At 42.1% G+C, this 12,004-nt stretch overlaps 1 protein-coding gene across 5 annotated transcripts in view; it reads left to right on the top strand.

Annotated features, from left to right (window-relative positions):
* Nucleotides 1-12,004, top strand: part of RUFY3 (RUN and FYVE domain containing 3) — a 69,587-nt gene that overhangs the window by 54,394 nt on the left and 3,189 nt on the right. For 3 of the 5 annotated variants that reach the window (XM_084855378.1, XM_084855382.1, XM_084855381.1), the window contains exons 13-17: nt 5,310-5,429; nt 7,108-7,231; nt 8,882-8,958; nt 10,235-10,262; nt 11,620-11,694. In XM_084855378.1, coding sequence (XP_084711504.1) covers nt 5,310-5,429; nt 7,108-7,231; nt 8,882-8,958; nt 10,235-10,262; nt 11,620-11,694 — 424 coding nt within the window. Of the gene's footprint in view, nt 1-5,289; nt 6,049-7,107; nt 7,232-8,881; nt 8,959-9,188; nt 9,465-10,234; nt 10,263-11,619; nt 11,695-12,004 lie in introns of those variants that run through there. The other 2 variants (XM_084855380.1, XM_084855383.1) reach the window with 2 other exon arrangements.

The following is a 12,004-nucleotide window of genomic DNA, read 5'->3' as shown; positions in this document are numbered from 1 at the left end:
AAGCTATGTGGAAACCATGTTCTATGATGAGCATCAGCGGTCTCTGTTACCCATAACGTATCAACATTATATTGTTTCTTGTGGTTAAGTCCGATTGGAAACCTAGTAGTATGATCAAGCTCTAGCTGTGAGTATTTCAAGCTCCATCTTGCAATCCTTCTAACCTTTTTTTTTTTTTACATATGACAATCCAGAAAGGAGAAAGAATTGACTGTTCCTCAACCACTGTTATGGATCATTTACATAGATTACCTTTTAATTCACAAAATGCTTTATAATCTTTGTGTTTCTTACTTTCAAAGCTCCTCCATGAGACAGATTCTCCTTTTATAGATAGGGAACTGAGGCCACCCAACAAGTCCATGTCAGAGGTTGAGCTTGGATGTATTAAACAGCATTTTTATATCTTCCATTTAGAGACTTGTTCAGAGGGTCTGTTCCTCATCTATTAGTGTCCATGGTCCTGTGTGTTTCCCACCTGATGTAAGACATGCAGGCTGTTTTTACCTAAATAAAATCTCAAAAGGGCAGTAGCCAGATGGTGTCATCTTTGACAGTGGCCACTGGCAATCAGCTCAGCTAAGCTACAATATGGCTGAAAATAAGAGCTGTTTTGATCTAATGGTAATACCTAAAGCAGTGGTGGGCAACTTTCAGGGGTCAGGGAACTACAATGCCCCCCCCCCCCGACCCCACTGTGGGCCACACCCCATGCCTCCACCACTGTGGCACTGCTGAAATTTGAATGCACAGCAGTGGCGAGCAGGGGTGGGGTGGGAGAGCCTCCTTTGAAAAGCAGAAATGTGCTGTTTGCCACTGAAATTCAGTGGTGTGAAGGCAGGTAAAGATTTTGCTTTAAAACAGACCCTTTTTCCGCTGCTGCTGCTGGCACGCTACCAAATTTATGTGGAAAACCGTGAATTTCTGCTTTTAAAAGGGGGCTCCCCATTGCCACATGCCGCTGAATTTCAGTAGCTCAGTGGGGGGCTGCAGAAAAGGTGGGGGTGCATGCAGCTGATGGGCTATATGTTGATCTCCCCTGACCTAAAGCCAGATGGTCCTCAGTAAACACAGGGCAGCAGACAGTCTAGGGAAAAATGTGACGATGCCCAGAGTTCATTATGTAGGTACCCTGAAGAAGCAGCAAACATGAGTATTTTCCTGCAAATCCTTTATGTACAGGGAGAGGCTGGGTAATGTGGACTGACAGCCTGACGCTTAACTAGAAAAGGTCAGAATTTGACCTAATGACTTTAGTTCCTTAATAGGCTGAGGAATGAGATTTCAGCACTTTCAGAAAAACTCCAACAATAAAGAGCATCTTATGAAAGCACCTATCCTTGTAGACATTGAATTGTGCAAATAAACCACATGTAGCTGTACAGTAATATCCACCGGTGTGCCTACTGCTATTAGTAAATGAAGATCAAAAGTTGTTTCTTAGCACATGTATATAGTTCTAGTGTATTTTTTAAAATATTGTAATATCCAGTCATTGGTATCTGTTGAATTAACTGGTGTTTTCTTTTGCTGTCTATTTCCTCACCTCCCCCCGCCCCTTCTCCTCATATCATCTTTATATCCTTTTCTCATGTAGTGAAAAGGATTTGGTGAAACAGGCAAAAACCTTAAATAGTGCAGCAAACAAACTGATTCAGAAGCCCCATTAGGCATTTTTTTTGCAGCTGGTCACCTCACATCTCTGACATCTCAACTCTGTTATGAAGGAAAAGCAAAATGAGATTGAGAGTTTGGATGTCAGACTTAAATGTTGTCACCTAAAGTTGACTTGGAATTTGGTGGATTTTTAAATTTAAAAAATCTGTTTTTGTTTCGAAGTAGAAAAATTAGCCTATAACTTTCCTTTTCCCAGTTATTTGTTGCGTAAACTTTACTAAACTACAAGCAATTTGGCCAGGAAGTACTCTAGAAAATCACAAGTAAAATGAGATTTGTGGCTTTGTACATATAATTGATACAAAGTGTATACAGCACACGCTTCTTACTGTTGACAGGATATTGGAAAAGGGCAACCCCCCTGCCCCCCCACCCCAGTCTCATGCTCAAATTTAAGGAAACCTGAGGTAGTTCTCTCTGTTACCCTGTTGTGAAGTAGATGAAGAAAATGCATACACAGAAGTTGAGAGCAGCCGGGTGCCTGCTACGAGCCATGATCCTGTAGCTTTTGTTCCATTTGATCTCAAGACCAGGACAAGCTCACATCACAAGTTAAGAACTCATCATTATGAGGGTCTAGTCCTTGTTTGCCAAAGGCTTGTCCACACTGCACACTTTTCCACCTGAGCATTTATTACAAATGTATGTAAATTGAAAGTCTATCTGACATGCAGGGTCTACATAGCATACAGTGCAAGGAATGCACCAGTTCCTAGATACCGTGTTTAAAATCACTCCAACTGAAGGGTGGTTAGATTACACTCGTTCACTTTAGAGCAGAACAAAATGTGTTTCTGCCTGGATTTGCTCAGTTCCTTGCACTTTTCACCCTCTTTATGTTTAGGTGAAACTGCATAGTTCCACTATCTCTTCCAAGAGTTCCTTTTTAAGACCATCTGCTGGACAACCCCATTGTTGTGATATAACCCAGTGTGCATGGGCATAAAGAAATATGCCAAGGAACGCAGAGATAACCCAAAATAAATAATGCAAACCAAAATTGCACCAAGCTGTAACTGGAATATTTTGCAGTACAGAGACAAGCCAAGATAGCAAACCAATGCCAACCATTTTGCATTAGGAAAAAATAATTTATTCACCTCCTTTAGGTGACATGGACGTGGAGCCTGGTTAGTAGCTCTATTTTAAAATGGTAAACCCTTCTTATCTCTGCATTGCCTTCTACCTCTGCCTTTATTTTCCAAAAAAATAGACAGCAGTTCTCTTTTCCTGAAGGACTCTCATGATAGGTGTGTGTTACCCTCTCTTCCTCTTTTACGAAAATGGAATCATTTATTTTACAAAACAGTTTGTTGTTCTTTTTACCTTGTTTAAGAGGGATTAATGGAATTGGTAGTGATTTACTGCTGGTCAGTCATTGACAGAGTAGCTACAGCATACAATAACCTGGTTGTTGTTTCAAGTTGCCTTTTGCTATTGTTAACATTTGATTCTTAAGTATTTGGTTCAAATATGGGACTTACTAAGAGTTGTAGTGGAAGACCAACAAAAACTTAGAAAGTCGAGGGAAACACCATGCTGCAATGCAAAATAAATTGTTTTTCTACTTAGGATGAAATTAGGGGTCTCTTTTCTGGGGTTGCAAGAATTCACAGTGCTGGTCCCTAAACAGGCTTTAGTGTGTAGATCAGCCTTCCACAACCAGGCACCCTCCAGATGTGTTGGACTACCACTTTCATGATGCCCCAGTTAGTCTTGCTGGGAGTTGTAGTCCAACACAACTGGAGGGTGCCAGTTTTGGAAGGCTGGTGTAGTCATTAGGAATTCATGTCAAGATACCCAAAATACTTTTTTTAGTTTAAATAGTCTGTCTTTTTTCAGATCCCTCTCATGTAAATACCTGTTTTGTGTTCAAACAAATTGGAGAGTGGGGAAAAATTGACTGTAATAAAGATGGGGAAAAAATCATTGCCTGGTCTTAATATCTATAGGGCTGAATCTCACTGTCTTATAACTTGCAAAACTACCTTTGGCAAAACAGCAGATTTGTTTTGTTCTTTAAAAAGAAAAGAAAAGAAACCTGAAGAATTGCACTTTGGTGTGGCACGCTTGTAAATGTACCCTTTAATTTGAAGCAAACTCTATTCAGGCAGTGCAGGTGCCATTTTAAATTCTCTCACAAGGTCAAAATGTTTTCACTAAATATCCAAATGGGATATTGTTAGAATTGTTACAGTGCTGCCTCCCCTTGGAGTTAGAATTTTGAGCTTTCACATTACCAAAATGCACTTGGCAGGCTCAACAAAGGCTTCATTGTCTGGTTGATAATCCAGTTTGATTTACTACCAGATGTGAAATTAGAGGGCACAGGGGGACACATCACTACCAAAATTATGGGGAGGAATTGTTCCTTCCTAAATAGACTGCATCAAAATCTTAACACACAATCCCATCTGTTTAAAATGCCCTTTGGAGCCATACTTTTAGATCAGGGGAAAACACAGTTGGCAACGATAAATAATGTGCTCAGTAGTGGGCTTCAGGACCCCTGATGTCAATGGGGCATAGAGAGTGATCCCTAAGAATGTTTTTTGTAAGTGAAAGCTGTCCTCATCTGAACCTTGAATGGGATGATAGTCTTAGTTCTGGCTGAGCAGGAGGAAATGTTGTTTTGTGAATAGTCCTAGACCTGGGGCCTTTGACAGCCTGCCAGAACTCTCTGTCCCTCGCTTCCCTATACCTTTGGCCTGGATTCCTATGCTGCTGCTGCTGCCGCCGCCAACCACACACCACAGAAGGGCCAGTTTGAATGCCTGGATGGGCACATGGTGCAGTTCTCTATGCTGTCCATGGACTTTGACATGGTGTGTGGGGGATTTCAAAGAAGTGATCTCCATGTGCATTCTGAGAGGGCATGTGGAGGACTTTGCCACATGCCTTATTGAATGTTTGAGTGTGCTTCAAGATGGCATTTCAGTGGTGGACAGGCGTGTGTGATAGCTTAAAGTTTTTGCTGAGTGATTTCCTCCACCTGTCCATCCACCCTCCACTTAAGCCATTTTGTTGAGTATTTGTCACATGGCTGCTGAATACATGTAGCCTGAAATCAGTTTCTATATTGTGAAAGTAAACTGTTCCCCTACCCCCAACTCCATTGCAGCAATGCCTCAGGTCAGCTGGGAGTCCTAAGTTCATGCCCACAACTTTGTATTCAATCCGGAGCCCTGTGTGTTTAACCTGATGTAACAGTTGTGGAAGAGACCGGATAAATGCACTAATTTCTTAATATAGTAGGTATCCCATTATGCAAGTTCCAGTTACTTGTATAAAGCTGCAGTGTAACGTAAATTAAAAAAACAAAACCTTACAAATACTGTGTACTTGAGACTTGCTTTGACTATGGATAAAAGTGATGTTTTATGTTTATCATCTAATGACTGTAAACTGTAGTAATAGAATAAAAAATTGAAAATAGAAGCTTCTTCTGCCTGGTTCACCTACATTTTGGTTTTTCTTTAGATACTTTTTGTCCCTTCTCACTTCCTGTTCCTACACATGCCCCTCCATCTTTCATTGAGCTTGTTTTTTTTTTTTATTTATTGTTTAAACTCAGTCTTCCTCCCCACCATGGCTTTTGTTTTTTATCACAAGTTCATGTGGCTCAAATCCAGATTGCAACAGACAGAGAAAGAGCGTCAGTCCCTGGAGGAGGACAATCGGCTCTTCAAGCAGGAGTTTGGGGATAAGATCAATAGCCTTCAGCTGGAGGTTGAACAGCTCATCAAGCAGCGGTGAAGAGATAATTGATTTTTTTGTGGTGGGGGGAGGTATCTTCATTTTCTATCTCTTGCATGTTTAGCACGATTTTTCATGCATTGTCATAGTGAAACACCTCAAAGCAAGGAAAAGAGATGTTTAATGACACATGCTTCCAATACAAACCCTCGGGAGTCTGTCCCTCCCTTCACGTACACAAGTCCCTTGCCCTCCTTGTGAGCATTGTTTAATACCTTTACCAGTAGCCCTTCTAAAGTGTTCCACATAGACTCACACATATGTGTGACCAGCAAAGGCTGATCACTAAGCACATAACACACAGGCTGCTGCTGAAGATGGAGGAGACAACTCTTTGCAGCCATAGGCATGGCTTTCTGGAGTTTTCCCCCTACAGGCCTGCTGCAGGGATGGCTACCTATATGTCCTTTTGTATATGGACTCGCACAAACAAGAATGTAGAGCTTGGAGGGAGTTTAGTATTGGAAGCAGGGCAAGCGTACACACACACCTCCTTCAGGGCTGGATTTGCCCATTGCAAGAAGTGAGTCTGTATACTTCAAAATCATACAAAGTGAACGTGGAAGAAATGTATGTAGGTATTTATAAACTGACCGTCACAATATATATCCCAGGTTAATTAAAATTAAAAACAAGAAATATAGTAAGACCGGAACATGTGCAATAGGAAGCAGTCACATTCCCTTTCATGCAATATTGCATCTACAGGGTGCAATCTTATATGTATCTACTTAGAAGTAAGCCCTGGTGGGCTGGTTTGCAGGATCACCCTAGCCCACCATAGCTTATTTAAGCCACAGTGGGTTGTGGAGTGTGCCAACGGCCATTTTGAATATTCAACTCCTGGCAGAGGGTTGCCATTGTTTGTTGTGTTGTCTGAACCCAGGTGGGAAGGGTTGTTTGAGGATTAAGCAACTCTCAAATAACCCTACAACAGACCATGGTTATTTGAGAGTTGTTTAGCCCTCAAACAACCTTTGTTGCCTGGGTTTGGGCAACAAGACAAACCATGGCAACCACCTGCTAGGTATTGGATATTCAAAATGGCTGCTGACATGCACCACAACCCACTGTGCCTTAAATATGCTACAGTGGGGTGAAGTGATCGTGTGAACCTGGTCAGTGAGTTCAGTGGGGCTTTCTCCCAGGTAAGTATGTATAGGATTGCAGCCTACTGTATCGCCAGCTGTAAAATAGTCTGTTTTTTTAACAGACTAGACAAACTCAAGGAGTATAGAGCTCCTATACATGCTAGTGGGAGCTACTTCTAATATTTCCTTAAATCCAGAGACAGGAGTGAATAACAGATAATGTATTTGCCTTTAAAACATTGGGAAGCATCTAGATTTGCTTCCTGTTACAGAAAATGAATTTGGCTAGATGGCCCATTGGTCACTGAACAGTGCAATTGTTCTGTGTTCCTGTGCAATATATTGGAACCTGCCTGATTGCGCAAAATGTTATTAAGATACCTGCAACCTGTATATGGTGGTCTTACACTGTGGCTTTCTCCGATGAGTTTTTTGTTATTCAGAAGTGTCATTTTAAAAATTCTCATTCTAGAGGGGTAAGAATAGGGATCCTTTTTTTTGGGGGGGTGGCTTTTTAAAATTAGGGTCAGTAAGTTAAAGCTTGTTCTACCAACATTTTTTTCTCTCTGTGCTGTTAATTCAGGGGTCAGCTTGAACTGGAACTGAAACGGGAACGAGACCGATGGTCACATTCCCACCATGGAGTTCAAGAAAATAAAAACTTGCACGGCCGAGGCAAAGGCTTCCAGAAGATTGGATCAAATATAGTAATGCTGCTTTTCTATGTGCTTAACTGTGGCTTAATTTTAGTTTCCCTTCTAACCCAGATCTTTGGGAGTCTGCTTATGTGTTGTTCAGGCTTGTGTTGGGGCCTGGCTGTAGCAGAAGTATGATTTAGCAACTTCAGGGCTGATTCAAAGATGGCAAGCTTCCTGCACAGGTTTCTCCTTGTAGGAAAAAGCAGCGTGCAGATCAAATGTAGATCCTCCTGTGTGGCAGTTGCTCCTGTCTGTTGTCTTGCATGCATGCAGCTGGATGCAGCTGTCTAGCACATGTGCTTGCAGTAAAATAGGGAGGGGTGAATGCGCGGCTGCACAATTGTTGCGTGTGGTGGTGCACTTGCCGTTCGCATGGTTCTTCCTACATGGAAATGTGTTGCATTTACTGTGCCGCTCAACATATCTATCCAGTTAGTTAATTTATTTCTACCCCACCTGTGAGGGCAAACACTCACAAGACAGCCTACAATAAAAATGCTAAAAACAAAGCAGTTGACAAATAATGTAATAAAAACAGCAATAGATTAAACTGCATTCTGGGAACCAGCAAAAGATTAAAATAAAATAAAAATGTCATGGCATAAGTAAGCCGTTACGATCCACTGAAAGACTCTCATGTGGGGCAAATTCCACAGATATGGGGCCACCACTGAAAAGGTCTTGTCCCTGATACCCAGCAACCTGATTGACCTTAGAGCAGAATGTCTGAGGCTGATCATAGGGCCTGGGCAAGTTCATATGAGGGGAAGGCATGGCCCTTCAGGTGTTGTTGGACTTCAGTTTCCATCATCTCTCACCATTGGCTATGTTGGCTAGCGTTGATGGGAGTTGCAGTCCAAGAACATCTGGAGGGCTACACATTCACCACTCCTAGTATAAGTGGTTCTTCAAATAAACTGGTCCCAAAACCATTCAGGGCTTTAAAAGTTAGTACCAGCACTTTAAAGCGAGCCCAGAAACAAATGCGTAACCAGTGCAACTGATGCAAAACTGGTGTGATACAATCAAACTGCCTAGCCTGCACAAGTATTCTTGTGGCTGGATTTTGCACCAGCTGGAATTTCCAGACCCAAGGGGAGAGGCCTGCATTGATTGGCAAGGAGTTTGGTTTGTTTGGTGAGACCTCAGATAGCCCCTTATTTCATTACGGTTGATAGCTGAATAGACAGCTCTCAGTGGCTTTATAACCTAGGGTTTAAGAGATGTATGCCATGAAGTCCCTGAGATGCAATCTCCTCCTCATGAAGGTGCCTTGTGAGGTGATAATGCCAGGGAGAGTTGCTTTCCCAGGTCACATTAATATACCTGAGGTGAACAGGGCCATATTTATGTTTTGTTTCCTTATTAGAAACATTTTGCTTTTTCAAATGCAAGGTGACACAAGCACATGACAGTGACCATCATCACAGGTCTCATTAAGATCTCTGAACTGATTTCTGGTTCTTCTAGTAGTGGTAGGTGGTTCCATGGCAGCCAAACCTAAAATGTTCTCTGGATTCTTACTATTAACAGGCAGTTAAGAGTGCTGTATTGGGAGGAAGGAACCTTTGGGCGCTGTATATGTAGAAGCAGGCACAGAATATAGAGCCAGTTTTTGTCATTTTGCTTTGATTCCTCAATATCTGTCTGTATTGATAGGATGCAGGAAATAAACTCATGGAAGAGGATTCTCAACGGAGAACACCTGTGAAGGAGAACACGGTTCTTCCAAATAGGTATGGGCTGCGTAAAATAATTCACGTCTTTGATTTCTCTTTAATCATAGAAGTGTTTGATTATGATTAAGGGGCCAGTTTTGCAGCCATGAGATGACTTCTGAAATTATTCCTGTGACTATATACATGAAATCTTGCATTTGCCACGGAGCATTCTTGTGAGCAAAAGCTCAGTTGCGAAAGTTGTCCAAATATGTTCCACTGATACGTTATCTGCATGTCATTTTTAGATGTGTTCAAGCTATGGGAAGTGCTCTAGATATCGTCGCATTATCTGTTAAGTTGAAAGTGACACATCTGGGGAGTCTGTTTGCTAAGTGCTTACAGTTGCTTTCAGAGGCAACATTTGCACAGAGGTTTTGCAAGATGCCCAAGCCTCGTGTGGCGCAGGGTGGTAGGCGGCAGTATTGCAACTGAAACTCTCCCCACGACCTGAGTTCGATTCCAGCGGAAGCTGGTTTTCAGGTAGCCAGCTCAGGTCGACTCAAGCCTTCCATCCTTCTGAGGTGAGTACCCAGCTTGCTAGGGGAAAGGTAGGCACGACTGGGGAAGGCAATGGCAAACCACCCCGCTACAGTCTGCCATGAAAACGCCAGTGCACGTGGCGTCCCTCTAGGGATCAGTAATGACCTGGTGCTTGCACAGGAGGAACCTTTCCTTTGCAAGATGCCAGATTCCCCCAAAGGTGCATGGCCATTGCGGTAACCCCCGCTGGCCATAACACAAGCCCAGGAAAATTGTGCAGTTTGTTCAGGTGGCATCATAGAAGCATGCAGTACAAAACCCCATGCATTGTGGTATCTCTTCTTGGAAAATATTTATTTCTCAACTTCTGGTTTGTTCTGAAGCATGAAACAAGCAACTTCCATGTACATAATGTGTAGTCTTAGTTTTGACAAGCAGATCTTACTCTCTCAGATACATGAGGATGTGCATAATGGGAATGAGCTCTCCTAGTAATCTGATCTGGTACTTATCAAGTTAACCTGTGCTTTGTGCTTTGTGTTTGGATTTTGAGAGAGTTTATTGAATGGTGGAGAGGTAAGGACTTGAAGCTATTACCACCAACTTTATGGATTTTAATCTGCCTTTTGCAAAAGGTTGGTATAGGGCAAGGGCAACCAAGCCTTGTTTATGCTTAGGGCATATGAGTACAATAAAGTTTAGTGAAACCTAGCACTACCATGAGATATGAGGACACATTTAATAGCCAGTTTATATTAGTTAAGATGTGGATGAAATGGATTGCTAAGTTAATACCTTGTGTCTATTGCAGGGTACCTCCTAGCCTCAAAGAGGAGCACGTACGTAATTTATTTTGCTTATTTTGGAATAGTAGTTGGGAATCTTTAATATGTGGGAAAAAATAATTAAAATAAGTAATTGCTAAGGAGCCTGAGTGGCTTAAAGGCTGCGGTGGCTTAGTGGTTAAGACGCTGAGCTGCAGACTGGAAGGTCGGCAGGTCAGCAGTTCGAGACCCGAGTGCTGCGTGACGGAGTGAGCTCCCGTCTTCAGTCCCAGCTTCTGCCAACCTAGCAGTTCGAAAGCAAGAAATTGCAAGTAGATAAATAGGTAGCGCCTCGGCGGGAAAGGTAACAGCGTTCCGTGCACCTCGGTGTTCAGTCATGCCGGCCACATGGCCACGGAAGCGTCTTCGGACAGCGCTGGCTCTTCGGCTTAGAAACGGGGATGAGCGCCGCACCCTAGAGTCGGACACGACTGTTTGGGGACACCTTTACCTTTACCTTTTTAAAGAGCCTGAGTACCTTGTGTTGGATGCTGAAAGATAATGTCTTCATTAAAAATTTTTTATAAAAAGAGCTTGATTTTGGAATGTTGGGAGTTTATAGAATTAATGGCTTTCATCTGTTTTCATGGATTTCTAAGTTCATTGTGCATTAAGATTTGGTGCCTTATTTGAAATTGGCATAAAATGGGAGATGTGCCTTAACTCTTTTAAAATGTTCTATTCTCTTTATTTGATTCTTCACCCCACAACCTTGCCCCCTTTCTTGTTTCTGCTGTACTGTGGTGGCGCGTTGCTCAGCCCCCTATGTATTTTTACGCAGTAGGCGTATGTTCGTTGTACCTGGCTAAAAAGTATTAACCATTTACTATCAACCATTAACCTGAGAAAAAACTTTTAAGTATACTTTTGACCTTGAATGATGGATTGTTCATCCAAAAAACTTCAGATAGACTTCTGACCTTGAATGTTAGAGTTTTATGGCCCATTATTATTCAAATAACCCTTTAACCCTGAGTGAGGGGGCTTTACAATCCAGTATTATCCAAACTACTTTGAACTATGTCTAAATTCTATGTATCTAACATGGTGGATAATAATACCGACCTGTCTTCAGGGTTCCTCGTAAGCATCGCAACTAGCTAAAGAATGCATGTGAAGCACTTTGAAGATCTGAAAGTGTTATAGAAAGGTTAAGATTTATTTGTTTATGTTCTGTCTGAATCTTCCAAGCACAGATTCAGGAGGTGAGGTGAAGATGCTGAATTTAGAGCCTTCTCAGCTCATTTGAGATTTAACTACTCAGAATGAGGGAGGGCTTTAGGAAATTGTAAGCGAAACACTGACATGAGATCAAAAGGTTGGCCAGGAATCTTACCGTATGCTTAAATGAGAGTATATTTTAATTATTCAGGAACAACCTCTCAGCCCTGGAAAGTCAGAGGTCTGCCAGCTGTGTCAAGAAGAAAGTACTCGGAGCAAAAGAAAGGTAAATTTGAACAATTTTCTGCCTCTTTTCTGTATTCTATAGCCTAAGAACCAGTTTTTGGTAGGAATAGCAGATCCACATCTTTCTACTGTTGCTTGAGTGACCTTCTTTACAGGGCTTCTGTGTGGAAGGATGAGAGGCAATCACTACTTAGCCTGAGTCTTAGGAACAGGGCAGGCAGTTAACCTGAACAAGCAAGCCTTGAGCATTTTGAGATCTCCTCCCACTGCATTGTGGTGAAGATGTGCAGTTCTAGTTTTCAGCCATAGGAGCTACCAGATGGAAAATAATTAGAGATCCTATGGTTGAA

The sequence above is a fragment of the Heloderma suspectum genome, chromosome 5, assembly GCF_057233095.1.
Source record: "Heloderma suspectum isolate Gila_16-S chromosome 5, 16-S_ref, whole genome shotgun sequence".
NCBI classification, from domain to species: domain Eukaryota; kingdom Metazoa; phylum Chordata; class Lepidosauria; order Squamata; family Helodermatidae; genus Heloderma; species Heloderma suspectum.
The sequence above is the reverse complement of the archived record's forward strand: the minus strand, read 5'-3'. Positions and strand labels throughout refer to the sequence as shown.